Genomic DNA, 18,643 nt, shown 5'->3' with positions numbered 1-18,643 from the left:
AACCCCTTGTTTATTATCCTGCCTTCTGGAAATTTGAATACCACACGCAGGTAGGTAGACAGTGAAGGCTATTCCTAAGGCTGGCCTCCATAGACACAGATGCAGAGGACAGCACGTCATTTGCCATTCACTGGATTCTTGAAGGTCTCAGAATTATGGACTCAATCCCTTTTGTTCAATTTCCTGATTCTAAGTCAAATGTAAGACCTTGGGGGCAGAACTCATTCATGCCTCTGTGTGAATTCTTGATTGAGATTTGCCTAACCTGCAGAAAGCTAACTGCAAAGGAGTGTTTTTAAGGAGGTGAGAGAAGAGAGCAGAGGAAGGGCAGGAGGAAGAGAGAGAGAGAGAGACAGAGAGACAGAGAGACAGAGAGACAGAGAGAGAGAATCTCAAAACATAGAAGAGCAGTCAGGCAGAAGAGTGTCTACTTGGGAGGGGATCCTAGAGGAAAGAAAAAGAAGCAGGCACATTGGGGAAAGTTGTATGCAACTGCTACATGCATAATAGGGCAGCATAGGTGGTGTCAGCCTAATCTGATCTGATAGACAAAGGCTAGAGCTGTAGGGTTGCTGACCTGAGCTCCAGGCTCTTAACCACTCTGGATCTATAAAATGAGAATAATAACTGTTCTTGGAAAAGGACAGAAGGTGCCAAGAAGATGAAGTGAGGTAATGCATGCCAAATGCCTTTGAGGCATTCAAAGAGTGGGGCAAACGTAAGATGATCCAGGGTTACGAGACAGCATCCGCCAGCTAGACCGGACAACTTGTATACTTGGTAACACATAAATACAGTCGATACGAGGGAACATCCACATCTTTCAATACTCCTGCTTCCTTTGACCTTTTAAAAGCAATAACATTTTTTCCTTATTCTGTAGAATGTTAAATATCATTATAAAGGTATCCAGTTCCATTGGGTTTTATGGACTGTGAGTTTGATCTACAGGCTGTCAAACTTGATTTTCAATAGTTGTCTCTGCATGAGGTAATGTTAATACATTTGAGCAGAACTGGGATTGTAGTAAGAATAAGTAAATGATAAAAAACCCTTCTTTACTACAATTCAAATTGATTATAAAATGTGATTCTTATTTTCTTTCTCTCTTCTGTAACTGTTAAGACTGGATCACGGACTGTTTTTTGTTTTTTGTTTTCCCCTGGGAAGGGGTGCTCTGGGGGATTCAAATCATATTGCCATGGTCTACAGGGAAAATCACTCTTTATATCCTTTTTAAAGGCATATATTTTGGGGATCACATGAGTTTTCTGAGGTTCAGAGAGGTCATTGCTTTGTTGAAACTGCAGGGAGAGGCAAAGAAGAGATTCACAGAACTTGCAAAGCCCTGCATAACAACCTCCCACCTTCTCATCTACCTTTCTTGACTTATAGAAATTTTACTGTGTGGTTTATGCAGCCTTCAGATTATTCCTCACCAGGATTAGGGAGAGAAGAAAACCTGCCATCCAGAGAACTGATCCTGAAAAGCATGGGATGACTGCTTAAGGTCAGCTCAATAGAAGTTGGGGAGCAAGCAGGGAAGCAGCTGATTTGGCAGAGCAGCCCTGGGCATCCTGTCCAGACTCTGTTGCTCCAAGGATAGCTAGCCTAGTGGCTCAACCAAGCCAGCTGGCTCTGTGGCTGTAGCTGAGACAAGCCCACTGTGCCCGGCCAACACCTCCTGGCTGCACAAGAGAAACTGTCCAAACTCTCCATTTTACTTTCACAGAATGACGCTACTGAGTGTCACAGAGCTTAGCTACTCCAAGTGTGGTCTGTGGACCAGTAGCATCAACAGCACCCAGAGCTGGTCAGAAATGCAGATTTAGGGCCTCTCATGCAGGTTCTGAGTCAAGATGTATGGACAAGTGGGGCACAGGGGTCTTCAAAGACCCTCTAGATGATTCTGAAGCATGCTCAAGTTTGAGAACTGTTGTGGTAAATTAAAGTGCGTCAATAGGTGATGAAGTCATGACATTTTTCTTGAGGTTTGGAATTTGGGAGCTCCAAGTTCCTTTGATCAGAGACCTGGAGTAAAAAGAGAGCTTTACCCTAATACCCTGGCTTCAGAATTTTTAGGGGATCCATATTCATACCAGTGCAGGGATTTTGAGGCAATGTTCCAGGTGTCCCTAAGCAGGTGATAGGCTGAATCCTTTGTCCTTTGTCAGGCCGTCCCCAAACCAGGCCCTCGGAAGGATTTTGTTGGAGCAAACTCTTCCCTGATTCCACTAAAGAATCACCTGAGCTGTTAATGCTGCAGGTGGTAGGGCCTAGGGCCTGGCCCTGAATTGGGAGAGGAATTCTGGAACCTGTATTTGTAACAAGCCTACAGGTAGCTCTGATGTAGGTAGTTAGTGGACCACACTGTTTAAAGCAACATTCTGACACTTCATCCAAATTACCTGGTGTCTTAAGAAAAGGACACTTCCTAGGCAACATCAGTGGGGGGCCTGAGATTCTGCATTTCTACCCAAACTTGAAGTGGGGCTCGAATTCATAACTCGAGATCAAGAGTCACATGCTCTATCTACTGAGCCAGCCACCTGACCCAATTCTGCATTTCTACTAAGCTCCTAAATGATGCAGATGCTGCTGGTCCACGGATCAATCACTCTGAAGTGCAAAGATCTAAATCTGATGTTTTAAAATTTGCTTCAAAGTCAACGGAGATGAAAAGAGGTAGTTTTCTAAGAAAAAGTGAAATGTGCTACTTGGTAATCAGGCTCCTCATATTCTCCACAGACACACACATCCATCTCACAGGGAACCAAATCAGAGCAGAGAGTATAGTGAATAGAGAAAGTCAGAGAAAAACAAAGAAACTTTGTGGGTTAAAATTGCAGAAATAAAAGACATTCACATTGTAGTTAGAGAGCAAGAAAAAAAATCCTGAAGCCCTTAGAACATTCACATCAGCTACTGTGGAGATGAGATGATAGGAAATACAAACACATTTGGAGCTTTAAGACATAGCAGGGATGTCTGAACATATTAACATACTCCTAAAATGTAAGCACCTGGCCCAATGGTCAGTTTTCTGACCGAGGATCGTGTCCCATAAAATGTCATGGTGTAAGTCCTCCACATTGAACTAAAACAACCTTCTTTATAGAGGAGGAAGCTATAACCCATGGAAATTAAGGACCTTGTCTAAAATCTCGTATTATCTGTGGCTGAACCAGAACTAGGGGTTATTTTGCTCAAATTCAGTGTAAAATTCTTTTAATGGAAATTCTAACTCACAAATTAGGTGGAGGAATTAGAGTTAACTAGGACTTTTTTTTTTCTTTCAAGATTTCAAAGCCTCACTTCTACACATTCAAATCAAGTATGGGAATGCTGCTCAGGAATCTGCATTTTATGGGATTCTGAGGTAGCATGTGGAGAAGGATGAGTTGTCAGCAGCTAATGGAATGGCAGATTCTCTTTGTTGTTTGTAGGTAGGTCATTTCGAGTATTTGGAGAGAAAGCCAGAAAATCCAGTGGATTTCTTCCTTTCTTCCAGCATGAGTTTGTTTGGGAGATGCGGCTTGAAGCAGCCTGAAGCACAGTTCTGAATCTGGCATTTTGTATATGCAGCACATGGGAGAATAAAATGGTCCACCAGAGATGGTAAATAGGTTGCAGATATCTTTTTTGGGGGTGGGGGGAGGGAGGTTGTCTCCTGGCCACTGTGTTGAGAAGGATTCTGAGATTTATTTCTAGGTTTAGTGGGAAAGAGAGCTGCAAGTGAAGAATGATGTCTGCCACCAAGTTCAGCAATGAGGTGAGGTGGCCCACATTTCAAGCACGGGGTTTTACCAGCAAAGATAAAAAACTTAAGATTTTCTTTGGGTGTTTGATAGTGCCCCCCAGGAGAGGATTGAAACTGAGCAATTTTGGCATGTGAAGCTCGAAGACAATGGAAACATGAAGCAAAGAGACTTCCCCAATAGATTTCCGTATCTTGCTATTTCACTGTCATGAGCTTATCTCAATGGTTTAGGCATCCTGGGAAGGTTATTTTCCTATTTTCTTTGGTTACCTATAAATTATTAATAAACTTTTAATAGCTAAATATCTCATTTTTAAACCAGAAGGGACAGTATCATGATACTTTTTGCTTTTGTGTGCAACTCAAGATTTAGTTTTCACGCCCTGTTTTAGCTCTCTGTATGTTTGGTGTTGAAAACCACAAAAAATGTCCTGTGGTTAAGGGTCACAAGCCACATAAAAGTGAATATCTACAGACAGTTGCCTTGCGGATGCTCTCATTGTCTTAATTCAATATTTTGAAGGCTCCAGAGGCATCTGCTTAGGGGTGGGGATAGTGTTGGTTAAATGTGTGATTTCTGAAGCCAGACCAGCCAGATCTGAATTTCAGCTCTGTTACCTTTTAGCCGCACAGCCTTGGGTAAGTTACTCACTCTTTTGGGGGCTCAGTTTCAACATCTGCAAAATAACGATTACCATAATAGTATTTATTCCAAGGGACACCTGGGTTTGTGATGAGGATTACATGAACTTACACCTGTAAGGCTGCTCCACACATAATATAAATGCAATAATATTAGCTGTTACTTTGTTTGCAGTGGTAGTGGTTGTTGATACCTCCCTGGTTACCTTATAGGAAAGCTCAGTGAAGCAGCTGTGACAATCAAGAATGGGGCTATGGCGTTTCATCTTCTCTAATTTATATAGAAACATTTCTTGAAGAAAATAAATGTGCGAGATTTGGAGATATTTCTTGAAAAAGGACATAATACACCAACAAGTCTGAGAACTACAGTGCCTAAAAGAAAGGTGTGAAAGCACTGTTAGAGCCCAATTACAAATGGATAGGCAGAGATGAGAAAATGCTCATGTGCAAGTCAGGGTTGTCACAGCAAATGAGGTATTAAATACAGCATCTAAAGGAGGCACTCCCTTGAGTTCGAAGAGAGATAGCAATGAAACAGAATCAATTCTTTTCTCTTCAACTGCCCCTTCAGAACTGTTAGAAAAACTATCTGCCAAATGATTAAATCATTCATTGGCTGACTGTTTCCCAGCAAAACAGAACCAAGAGCTGGCAAATGTAATATGGATTTCCTAAGGGCAAACTAGAAATACAGATAATTATACAATTGGTTACTTCAAAATAAGGTGTCTCTCCATCTATACATTAACAAATGATCACATTTAAGTACTTGGAAATTCCTCAAGCTGAATTTCCTCACGACCAAACTGTTTCTTTAAGATTTTAGTGAATTCTTTAAAAATTAGTTAATTGAAGTATGCATTGCAAAATTAGTTGAACAAAGGGAATCAATCAATGACCTGGGAAAGACTTTCAATACAACAAAGCATAAAGAAAGAAACCATGAGTCACATTAGGACAGGAGATGTTGGCTTTTAGTTGAGACATCTGGCTTAGGTCATTGAAGTGGAAGAGAGGGCATCACAAATACTCTTTTTTTGTGCAAAGGTGGTCAATACTACACCTTCAGACATTTATTCCATGGAGTAGAATTTTAGTTTCTTGAATTTGGATTCACTATAGAGAAGATCTTTCATTTTGAAGCACTTTAAAAAGAGTAACTATAGTGTAAACTTGTGCCCATATTTTAGATATAAATGTGTCTTACTCTGGCATTTTCTGATAAAATGAATATAAAAGATAAGTCAAAAGTGTCTTTTCTTTGTGTGGCTTAGCAATAAGTGCAGGCTATATTGAAATAGAACCACATTTGCAAATACTAACAAGGGAAACCGATGGGAAGAGGAAGGAGGGAGCATTAGGTGGTCTTAGTTCTGTGTTAAGTGCAGAATACAATTTACAGCTTTCCCTCCACCAGCTCCAGCATGTGCAGAAATGGCCATTTTCATGTGGACTATAAATTTGCATGTAATAGAAGGAGCTAATGAAGGAGGATTATAAGAGTGTCCCACTCAGTGTCCCACTGAGGCATGCGTTATTCCACAGTGTTGCAAAAAGAGGAGACCTTAATTTAAAATCCTACCGTGGCCTGAAAATAGATTCCACAAGTCCAGTGGATTATTGTAATGTTAATGAGATTTGAGCTAATGAATCCCAACATATGCAGATGAAAACATGACACTTAAGACATAGCACAACTGAGGAACACCATTAATAAATCAAATAATCTTAAATCTGATGCACAACTGTTAAACATGCACTATTTGGGAAAAAGATCTCCCATTGGATGTGTGGAATACTTACGAATCTACGTGGTTCTCAAATGAAAGCAGAATTGGAAAAGGTGACGTCTTAAATGCACACTCAGCAATTGCTTCTATTACTTCCTAAAAAAATGAAAACACAGGTATATTCAATATGCCAGAATTCTAATGTGTATATATGTTTTCCCTTTGGGGTTGTACCCATTACATGTACAGCCATAACATGGTTGTCTTTTTCGTTCATAGAATTGTATGGAAAGGCCTGAAGTGGCTAGCAGGGTTTTGTGCAAGCTGCCGCACTATAAATTTTGATTTTTTTTTTTTTTAAGATTTATTTATCTTAGAGAGAGAGAGAGAGAGAGAGAGAGAGCATGAGCAGGGTCCGGGGCAGAAGGAAAGGGGAAGAGAGAGAGATAGAGAAACAGGCTTCTCGTTGAGCAAGGAGCCTTGATGTGGGGCTCAATCCCAGGACCCGGAGATCATGACCTGAGCCAAAATCAGCTGGTCGCTTAATAAATTGAGCCACCCAGATGCCCTTAAATTTTCTGAATCTTGACTTAACAAAGTAGAAAGAAAGAAGACTGGTTTGGTGGAGGCAGAGGCACGATGATAAAAGACAGTGGTTCTTCAATTTGCTAATTATATATATGTATTTTTTTATATATGTATTTTTTTAATGAAAGAAGAAATCTAATCACATCATAAAAAATTTGGACTAGAGAAGGCAAAAATTTTTATCCATAAATGCACCCTTTGAACCAAACCACTGTTGGCCTTTGGTTATGTTTACTTCTAGTTTGTTTTTCATTTGTTTGTATAACTTGGTTTTCCTTTTTGTAAATACTTGTATTTTTTTAACATTGTTATTGAGATATAACCTTACTGAGATACAATGCAACCATTTAAAGTGTACAACTGAATGGTTTTTAGTATAGTCACAGAGTTGTGCAACCATCACCCCAATCTAAATCACGGCATTTTTATCACCCCCAAAAGAAACCAGCTACCCATTAGCAGTCACTTCCTGTTTCCCCAGCTCCCTCCCATGCACCCTGCTCAAGGCAACCACTAATCTACTTTCTGTCTCCACAGATTGGCCTATCCCAAACATTTCAGATAAATGGGATCATATGATAAGTAGTCTTTAATGGTCTGGCACCTTTTCTGTAGCGTGCTTTCGAGGTTCATCCATGTTGTAGCATGTGTTAGTACTTCATTCTTTGATCTGTGTTTTTTTAAAAAAATTATATACAGCTTTATTAGCTGTATAAAATTCTAGGGAGCAGTAGTATTATAATTGATTTAAACATACCCAACTGTTGGACAGACATATTTAAGGAGCTATCGTTCAAATAGTTCCACAAAGAACATCTCCCTTTTTTTCTAGTATTTTGAATCACTTTCCAGGAATGAATTCTCAGAAGGAAATTATTGAAGTAAAGAATATGAATATTTTTATAATCTGCATTTCTCCAAATTATTTTTCATCTTTGATCTCCTAGAGTAATGTATGAAGGACCAGATTGCAATGCATATCCAACCACTTTTGGGCACCAGGTTTTCAATATGTTTTTCTTATTAAATTGGTATACTCATTCGTTTGTTTTTTCAGTTCCGTTTATTCTTTCCATAGTCTCCTTTCAAGTAGAAATTTCCACTCTTGTTCCTTATGCCTGAGACTTTTCCACTATCTTCTCTACCTTCCTTAAACAATGCATAGCTTTCTTTATATCCATGTGAGAAAGCTATTTCCCTGGCCCCAGAGTATAAATAAGGCTTTCTAATTCTGTACTACATTTGCATATATCCTCTGAGAAGGATTTGCCTGCATGGAGCAAAAGAATCACTCTCAGTGTTTCTTAGAAGTGAATTCACAGATTGCCTTTCATACATTATCAGTTTAACTTTTATGATAGTTGATGCCATCAAAAATAAGTGCACTATAAATAGCAAGCAACACCAAGACTTTAAATTCTTGATTTGAGGACAAGCTGCAGATTCAAGCAGGCTTGCCTTTGAATTGTAACTTCTTAACTTTATAAACTGTGTGACCTTGGGAGAAATCACTTAATGCCTCTGTGCATTGGCTTGCTGATAAGTAAAGTGAGGGAGATAAGCCTCATTCCACAAGCCTGTTGTAAGGACCTAGGGAGAAAAAGTAAAGGACTCATCTCACGATGAGCCAATATTCTTAAATCAACTCAGGTTCCTTACCATGCTGGTGCCCCCCTCCTCACTCACGTTAAACCTTCCCTTTTAGACTCTAACTGATAACAAACAGTTATCAGAGCTACCATGGTTAGAGATACCACTAAATGGGCATTTATTATGGTCTGGACATGTATTTTAACTCATGCTGTAAACATTCTCTAAGGAAAACATTATTCACTATTATACAGATTATAAAATGGAGGCTCTGAGATAACCAATTTGCCCAAGGTCACAAAGAGGAGAATCCAAGAAACCCCAGGGAAGTTTACCTGACTCTAGAGTTTATGCTCTTAACCACTGCAATAACTCTCATGCAGTTAATGGCCTTAACCACTAAAGAGCAAAGCCCTCAAAATAACTGCAAATAGGTGATTGTAAAGAAAATAGGTGTTAATTGTGAATCAGAAAGAGCTAGATTTTTTTTATTTCATAAATTTGTCTCTATTGTATCAGTTAAATGCAAAACATATTAGAGCCATTCTTGACTTCTCTTTCTCTCCTATCTTTTGATAGTCAGCAATGTAGTCCAAAATTTATCCAAAATATAACCACATCTCAGCATGTCTACCTCTATCATCCTGACCCAAAAACCTCTGCAATGACTGCTTTTGTAGGTTTCAACATCGTTCCCATATTCCTTCCTGTGAGATCTGTTGACAACAGACATGGTTATGTCTTTCGTTTTAGCCAGTAAAATGTGTGTAAAATTGACATACTGAACACAGAGACTTTAAGAGCCACCATGTGATCCTGCCATTTCTCTTCCTCCTCTGCCATGAGCCCAGTGGTATCACAGATTGGCCTGTTCTTTCCATGGATTATAGACAGTATCAATCAGCAACAGCCAACATCTAACCTGAATGAGAAATAAGCCTTTGTGCCTCCAAACCACTGAGATTCTGTGGGTCAGGGACAAGAAGGAGGGGTCTGTTATGCAGCAAAACCTAGCAGAGGCTTTTACCTACCACAATCAGAGTGATTGCTCTTAAACTTGAATCAGATGATTTCACTCCTTTGGAGTAGACCTCCTGGCCTTCCATTTCACAGAATGAAATCCAAATTCTTTATTAGATCTGGTACCTGCTATCTCTCTAAATTTGTCACCTTTTCCTTTCCCATTGCTCACCCAGTATAGTCTATTGATCTTTTCTTACTTTTCCTCAAATTCACCAAGCATGATTTCATTTCTGTTCCTGTCTTTCATTTCTTTGTTCATCTTTTTACTTCTGTTAGCAAAACTCTTAACTGAATGCAAGACTCACTTCCTTAATTTTGGGGGTGGTGATCTCTGCTTACATGTCATTTTACCCAAGTCTTTTTCTCACCATCCTGCTGCACATAGCACACCTTAGCCCACTTTTCCTTCAATATTTACTTATGTTGCCTTAAAGGCATGTGCTGTATTACGTGTTTATTTTGGTGTCTCTCTCCCCACTAGACTATACGCTTCTTGGGGATAAGCTCTCCGTTTTCTCCAGGACTGTGCCCCTAGAATCTAGGAAGTGGTAAGGTATATTCTAGACACTCACTAAATATTTTCAAATAAATGAATGAACTCTCAACATTCTTAACAGAAGAGAAACATCATTTATCGAGTTGCATTCCAATTTAGTCCTCAATTGACTATTTCAGAGGTCAGCACACATTCCATAAAGGGCCAGAGAGTAAGTATTTTAGGCTTTGCTGGCCACATGGTTTTTACGGCAATTATTCAACTTTGCCTTTGTAAATCCAAAGAAGCCACAGATAATATGTAAACATGTGGATGTGCCTACATTCCAATTAAACTTAGTTTGTAAAACAGGTGGCAGGCTGAATGTGGCCTGTCAGTTAACCCCTGGGCTAGTTTGATTAGTGGCTTAAGCAAAGCTTAAAACTCTGACTTTAACTACAGGCAAATGTTATTTTGTAGTAGAGAAGTTTGACTATTGATTCCACACTCAGTAGTCCAATGAACCTGAACAATTTCATGGCCAAAATTTCCACTTAAGGTTGAGTGTTCCATTAGAGAAAAAAATCTTTCAAACATAAAAGTAAATAAAAGTATAATTAGCCTTTGATGACTTTTCAGGGTCTTTGACTCTAAGAATTGCTGCAACTGCCTTTATTAAAAAAGGCTGGCTGTAGACTTGCCCCAAGGAGAGTTAGGCCTGAAAGTAAGCAAGAAATCTACCCCTTTTCCCTTCTGGGGAAGGGCTCTGGCTAAAGGGCTCTCTCTCTTTATCTTTGGCAAAAGAAATGGGATTGTTTTCCTGAGTGGGCTCTCAGACTTGTAGGGTGTTTGTACTTTCCCCCAGCTTCCTAACTCCCTGTGTCTGGTTCTATCTTCCCACAGTTGAGGTGATGTTGCAGCCTGAATAGCAGCAGCTCCGCTCTGGGATCCCTGGGCCTTTCTGTCTGTGTCTCGTACTTCTGCTCTTTTCCTGCCTCTGGCATTCTGGTCGTCTGTACTTGACAAAAGACACCCTTCTCAGCTCCCACTGGGCCTCTAACCAAGGCCGGACTGTGTTTAGTTTGGGCTTTGGGTTTTTTCCTAGCAGTGGATACCAGGGGTGGTGTGTGGAGGGCATCTACATTACAGCCTCTAGCAGGGCAACCTTACAATGGACTTAATTCAACCCCCTTCCCTTCTCATCCTGACTTCATAAAAATTCTTTGCATATGTAATACCATAACCATTATGTTTACAAAAATAAAGTGAAAGTGTGACTTTAATATTTTCAATTATAATATCAATGCCTAGCATTGCAGAACACTCACTGTGTGCCAAATCTTGTTCTAAGCAACGTCTGTATATTAAGTAGGTTATAACAACCCTAAAAAGTAAGAATCATTATCATTTCCATTTTGCTCATAAGATAGTGGCTAGGTCGGCTAAGGGAGCTTCTTCAAGCTCTTGCAGCCTGTCCTTGGGAGAGCTGGTATTGAAACCCTGGCATCAGCTCCACAAATGCATTCTTAACATCTACAGTCTCTTTTCCTCCCAGCCTCTCCCCCTCCCACTGTCCATCTGTCCTCACCTCCACCATAACTTTAGCCACTGGCATAGGAAACGTTTTTGAACCTTAAAAGCCAAAGAGCACCTACTAGATTTCATCTAATAACTGTAGTTGGAAGCGCATGAAAAATTCAGAAATTCTTCTATAGAAATTCCATTTTTTAATGGCATTAGAATACTTTGCATGTTGTGCATGATCACCGAGGATGAGAAAACCTGTTACAGGCTTTAAGTTTTGTTCTTCCATCTGAGCTATCATTAGTGGACATTAGTGGGCATTGGATTGAAAGTACCTTACTACTCAATTGCTCCTTATTAAGCCAAAACTGTTTCTCAGGGACTTCTAACACTGGACTCAATAATCTATAAACCATATGGCTCAATTACTAACCTCCAGTGGGAAAAACTGCCCTTGAAATCCTTTATCCCTGACAGACAACAGCAGGATGTATTTGGATATCCATTTTATGTGATCATTTATGTAGCTGCTAAATTGCACCCTAAATTATTATTTTTCTCAGAGCTCTATTTTCAGAAATGCTCGATTTAACCATATCCTCAAATTTAATATATTTTCATCATCTGTTTTATCACATTACCCACTTTGCCATTTTATACAATTGCTGGAAACTAAGGAACTGCCCGAGGGGAGAAAAAGGAGCAGTTTGGGCATGGTGTAGGGTGGTGGTGGTGGTATCCAGCATGGGGAGGAAGAAGACTGAGTGGGAACAGGAAGAATGAAGACCAAGTGGCGAATTACTATGTCATGACCATCAGAAAGGCTAAGTCAATGAGGCAAAGAAACAGAACAGCAGATGTATGAGATAAATAATAAAAAAATCCAGAATGCAAAATAAAAAGTCCTCCATAAAGATGCTGAATTACAGCATGTCCCCTTGCCCAGAACATAACCTTTTATTTTCACCCATATAATAAATAGGCAGTGAGTGCCAATAGGAACTCTCGCTTTTGGGGATATGTCGCACAGAAGATTTTCAGATTACATAGATTGAAAGCAGATAAACAGTGGGACATAAAAATGATGAACTTTCGTAATCAGTTTATTTTGCTACTGCAGTATGTGCTGTGCCTGCAGAATACAGCCTAATTGCACCATGAAGGTCAGGTCCAAATATATGAGATAGCCAAAACTGGTAAATGTTTGGAGAATCTTTTTACTACCCACCAATATGTCATACGTGTAATCCGACACAAGAAAATGGAGAAAGACAAAATTCATTTATCTCATGGACAGAGGCAAGGAAGACTAAAATTAAAAGCTAGGCTGAAATTTGTCTCTTTGCTTTGGGACAGGAAGTTATTAAAAACACACACACATTTATTGAGCACCTACTATATGACAGATTCTTTACGAAGCACTTGGGATAAATCTGGGAAGGAAACAAAGATCTCTATCTTTGTGGTCCTTAAGTGCTAGAGTAGAAGGAGACAGATAAGAAACAAGAAACATGATAAGTAAATTAAGCAGAGTGGCAGGAGGTGATAAAGGGCCACTTGATAAATAGAAAAAATAAAGTGGTGCTGGGGAGTATATCAGGAGTATGGAGGTGGACGTGATGGCTCATTACACTACTAAATAAAGTGGTCCCAGTAGGCCTCATTGAGAAGGTGGCATTTGGGAAAGACTTCAAGGAGGTAAGAGGTGAGCCATACAGATACCGGGGCGGGGGGGCGGGGGGGGAGAATAATCCAGGCACAGACTTGCAACCTGTGCAAAGGTCACGAAGTGGGACCTGGCTGGCATGGTCAAGGAATAATAGAGCCCAGTGAAGTTATAGCCAAGTGAGTGAGAGGGAAAGAAGTAATAGGGGTGGATCACACAGGATCTTGTCCCCCATTTTTCTTCTTACACTTTCTTCCAAAATCACATACACAGCAGTTTCTGGAAAAGCAGACTCTGCTGATTACCACGCAGAACAAACTGGGGCTGTGGTGAGGAAAGGGAGGGGTCTAAGTGCAAAATGTAAAGAGACACTCCTCCTTGGGTGCCAACTTTGCATGTACATGACACCGAGAGCAAATGCCTCCTTAAATTTTGCATGTGAGGTCCCTCATCCCAGTCCTAGTCTTGATGCAGAGAATTCCTGCTCCCTATATTTGTCCACAAAACAGGTTGGCATTTCTACTAACCACAGACATCCTATCCTACCACCACCATCACCTACCCACATCTTTGCAAGAATAATAAGCCATTCTGCAAATGCACATTAGCAGAAAGCATGGTTGGACAAATCAACTGCTGGGGAGAGGAGTCTCTTGCTCCATTTGGCCACCCCCACCCCCAACTGGTAGGCAGAGAGAGGAGGCAGTATTCTGGGCTACATTGAGTCTTCTAGTTTCTACATGTGTCAGCGAAAGTGTGGATGTGGTGGAGAAGTTATGCTTCTCGAGCTCAGGAAGAGATGTCCAATCAGTCTGTGACTCTGGGATCAGAGATGAGACTGAAGAACTGCTTGTATAGACAGGTACATGAGAAGAGTCACTCTAAGCCAACTTGGTGGCTGAGATCAAGAAGCCAATGCTCCATGCAAAATAAATACACCTAGAATGTGCTTGGTGTTTATTTCTCCACTGCCTTCCTTTGAGTTCCAAGAACTCAAAGAACCCGAGGATTATACATTTTTAAAAATCTCTAATTGTTCCCCATATGGACTCTGAGGAGATATGAGCAGGAGTGGAAGGGCCCTCCTGGTACTGGGTCAATTCACAAGGCCTTCAGTCCCTTAGTGCAGTAATGGCTCCATCAGGGTGTGTTGTCTGCCTTCTCAGGGTTAGCTCCATCTATCAACAGCCAAATGAGCCCAAATTGCACTTACTCCACCCAGAGTCATCTGTGCTACTTTTTCTTAAAAAGCCCAATGAGGCTGGGGTTGATATCTCAGAGAGCTGACAAAGGACAATGGCAGGAGCTGGGAGAATGAAGGGCCACGGAAATGAAACAAGAACCCATTGATTTTTCCATTAAAGAAAAGCAAAAGAACTTGAGTGCTCCCTTTCAGGAGCAGTTATAAATTAAAAGATTTGATCAGAATTAAGGTCACCTTCATATTAAACTTTGTTGTAAAATTTAGTGAAGGGTGCTTTGTATCTCTAATTATTGTACTGTAGCCTAAGTTGAAGAAATCATGAAAAATCAAATTCCCTAGATGCAACATAGCGAATATACTTTAAGGTGCTAATGGTATCAATTTTGAATGCATTTTTATTACTGTCAAATATGATATCTTTGATAAGGAAATCCATTTATCCTCATTGAAATCTGGCTGTCCCTTGACAATCTTGCTTCTCTTTTGCTGCTCTCTCAAGTGACAGCTGTTTATTTTCTCACATCCAGGTGCCCCGGGGCCAAAAACTGGAGAATGGGGTTTTTTTTGCTCTCAATGCTACTTTGGAGTTCCTAGTTCTCATAAGGCTGTCCAACCAGCTTTTACCACTTCTTCTCTTGTGCCATTTACTGAGCTTCTCCTCATTCAGGAAAGACTAGCAAATGCCTCACTGTCTTCTTCATCTAAAACTTTGTCACCAATCCTGGTGACATTAACATATAATTCATCCAACATTCTGGTCTCTCAGCAGTCTTACTGCCCCATTTTCAATGGCCTTGTCCCCCACTCTATTTTAGCTATCTGCATACTTGGGCTGTTTTCTTGGTTGCTTAGGGCAAGAGTTAGTGACCCAGAGCCAGTTCTGTCCTGAGGCCCAGGTAACACAGTTAATGGGGCTTATACCTTGGGATTTGTGCTCTAGAGGTTATCCTCTGGCCCCTGTTTTCTGGTTTACTTCAGAGGTGCCTAAGTCAGTAAAAAACACATTTCCCCTACAGCCCATATATCCTCTTCCCAGATTGTTCTCTGGGTCCCTAGAATCCTAGATTCCCCCCACTTACTTCCGAGCTCCTGGAGATGGCTGTTTGAGGGCAGGTAAACATAACTTGGATATGTGGGCTTCTGTCTCCAGATGCATGAATGTTAGGCCCTTGATGATGTAGAATGGAGCCTTGTGTGAAAACACAAGGGAGATGACCAAACATACTCTCATTCCTAGCTAATAAGAATGGTTGAAGCTCCTTATCAACTACAGTGTTACTCTTGCTTCCTAGATAGGATTTATTAAGATACCCAGTCACAGAATTATTTCTGCTTATTGACAGTACCCAATCTATAGCAAAACCTTACTTTCTTGAACCCTTACCCAAATCACCTAATAAAAACCCAAATCCTATAAGTCCTCTCTAAGGCACTTTTACTAAGATACCACAGTTCCCCATGCCAGGATGTTCATTACTCACAAATACAGTACTAAATTTTATCCTCTGAAATTGCACAGATGATTAATAGCCTGTGGACTTAATTGTAACCAGTGGGACTTTCTACCTCAGGAGGCTTTACCTAAATGGTTCAGGTCTCCCTAGTTACTTCTGTTAGCAATACTCATTCACTCTACCTTGAAGGATATTTCGGTTGTCATGGTGAACCCATGGGTGATGACTGGTTCCTCTTCAGCAGTTCGACCCTTCCAGCAGTCCAACTCTACACAGCGACAACCAGACAGGAGCACTTGGCGATACATCTCAACAGAGGAGTTTCCAGCCAACTGGCCAGCTGTAAAACACCAAAATGATCCCTAGAATCTTACAAAGCAAGGAAGACATTGATGGCTTCTTATCTTAGCAAATCTTCTCAACAATGGGAAGACAAATAGTTCAAAAGCTTGTATAGTTGTTCTCAACCTTCTGCCTCAACATACCAGAAGTTAGTGGCATAATCCCACATTAATTGTGACTCCCTAGCAATAGTTTCAGGGAAGAGAGAATAGAAGGACGTAAAGACGAGAGCATTGTAACAATAACAATAACTCATGTATCCTAACTGCTTACCATGTGCCAATTGTAGTTCTTCTGACTTTATATGTACTACTACATTTGAACTTCATGAAAAGCCTCTCTTGTGTAACTACCCTTATATTTTTTAACATATATTTTCAGATAATGAAAATGGCAGAGAGCAGTTCATTTGCCAAAGTTTCCAAAACTGGAAGATCCAGGATTATAACTCAAAGCTTAGTCTTTTAGTATGAGTCTTTAAGGCTATTCTTTTGTAAATCAACCCTTCTAGAGTCATGTTCTTACAAGGCACAAATATTTAGAAAAGTTAAACATTCTCTTTTCAAAAGTGGATTAATTTGTACGAATAAATTTAAATTTAACCAAAAAAGTGCAAAATGTATACTCTAATAATTACAAAACATTGTTAAAAAAAATGAAAGGAAACCTAAATAAATGGAAAGGCAACCCATGTTCATGGAACAAAAGACTTAACACTATTAAGATAGCAATACTACCCAAATTTATTTACAAATTCAATTTCTATTGAACTCTAGTTGGCTTATTTATTTATTTATTTATTTATTTATTTTTATTGGAGTTCAATTTGCCAACATATAGCATAACACCCAGTACTCATCCCATCAAGTGCCGCCCTCAGTGCCCATCACCCAGTCACCCCCACCCCTCACCCACCTCCCTTTCCACCACCCCTTGTTTGTTTCCCAGAGTTAGGAGTCTCTCATGTTCTGTCTCCCTTTCTGATATTTCCCACTCATTTTTTCTCCTTTCCCTTTTATTCCCTTTCACTATTTTTTATATTCCCCGAATGAATGAGACCATATAATATTTGTCCTTCTCCGATTGACTTATTTCACTCAACATAATACCCTCCAGTTCCATCCACATCGAAGCAAATGGTGGGTATTTGTTGTTTCTAATGGTTGAATAATATTCCATTGTATACATAGACCACAACTTCTTTATCCATTTATCTTTCGATGGACCCTGAGGCTCCTTCCACAGTTTGGCTATTGTGGACATTGCTGCTATAAACATAGGGGTGCAGGTGTCCCGCATTTCACTGCATCTGTATCTTTGGGGTAAATCCCCAGCAGTGCAATTGCTGGGTTGTAGGGCAGATCTATTTTTAACTCTTTGATGAACCTCCACACAGTTTTCCAGAGTGGCTGCACCAGTTCACATTCCCACCAACAGTGCAAGAGAGTTCCCCTTTCTCCACATCCTTGCCAACATTTGTTGTTTCCTGCCTTGTTAATTCTCCCATTCTCACTGGTGTGAGGTGGTATCTCATTGTGGTTTTGATTTGTATTTTCCTGATGGCAAGCAACGCGGAGCATTTTCTCATGTGCATGTTGGCCAAGTCTATGTCTTCCTCTGTGAGATTTCTGTTCATGTCTTTTGCCCATTTCATGATTGGATTTTTAAAAATAAATTAACAAGCTGATCCTAAAATTCCTATGGAAATTTAAAGGATTCCAAATGGCCAAAACAACCTTGAAAAATAAGGAGGATGGAGGTTGGAGGATGTACATTTCCCAATTTCAAAACTTAACTATGAAACTACAAGACGGTGTATTACTGGCATACAGACAGACCTATAGATCAATGGAATAGAACTGAGAGTACAGCAATAAAACTTCACATTTATTGTCAGTTGACTTACAACAAAGGTGCCAAGACAATTCATTACAGAAAGCACCATATTTTCAGCAAATGGTGCTAGGACAACTGGATACCCACATGCAAAATAATGAAGTTGGATCCCCATCTCACATCATAAACAAACAAAAAAAGGTTAACTCAAAATGGATAAAGTTCCTAAATATAAGAGATAAAACTATAAGACTCTTAGAAGAAAACATGGGGGTAAATCTTTGTGACCTGCATTAGGTAATGGTTTTGTAGGTATGATACGAAAAGGAAGCAATGGAGAAAAAAAAATAGATATACTTCCTAAAAATTTAAAACCTTTGTGAACAGAACTTAAATACTCTAGTCAAGTGATAAGAATTCTGATAATCAAGGTACTTGTGAAGTCTGAGGGCAGAAATGGAAGCCAAACTATTCCTATTTGATTTAAGTAGTTATTGGAAGGTACTCATTTCTTGCTAAGTTATTCTTAAATGATTAATAATAAAAACTTTTGAGACAGGCCCACCATCAACATACAAATGGAAGTTTTTGGTTTTCCTCATTAAAGATTTTCTCTGATTTCCATTCTATAAGTCTCCATAATTTTTTAAATAACTAAAAAGTGACATTCTGATGACAACTGTCAAAATGACTTTGAAATAGACAAGCTCTGTCCAGTGGAGACATACAGGACAAAGAAAATAGGATTAAGCCTAGTGGCTTAATTTTATTTTTATATGCATGTCACAACACTAAAACATCAGCAT

At 39.8% G+C, this 18,643-nt stretch overlaps 1 protein-coding gene across 2 annotated transcripts in view; it reads right to left on the bottom strand.

Annotated features, from left to right (window-relative positions):
* Positions 1-18,643, bottom strand: part of PLCB1 (phospholipase C beta 1) — a 669,180-nt gene that overhangs the window by 156,809 nt on the left and 493,728 nt on the right. For both annotated transcript variants that reach the window (XM_026012292.2, XM_026012291.2), the window contains exons 11-12: positions 15,842-15,999; positions 6,209-6,291 (exon numbers count right to left, since the gene is read on the bottom strand). In XM_026012292.2, coding sequence (XP_025868077.1) covers positions 6,209-6,291; positions 15,842-15,999 — 241 coding nt within the window. The remainder of the gene's footprint in view (positions 1-6,208; positions 6,292-15,841; positions 16,000-18,643) is intronic.

The sequence above is a fragment of the Vulpes vulpes genome, chromosome 14 (genome assembly GCF_048418805.1).
Source record: "Vulpes vulpes isolate BD-2025 chromosome 14, VulVul3, whole genome shotgun sequence".
Lineage (NCBI taxonomy): Eukaryota > Metazoa > Chordata > Mammalia > Carnivora > Canidae > Vulpes > Vulpes vulpes.
The sequence above is the reverse complement of the archived record's forward strand: the minus strand, read 5'-3'. Positions and strand labels throughout refer to the sequence as shown.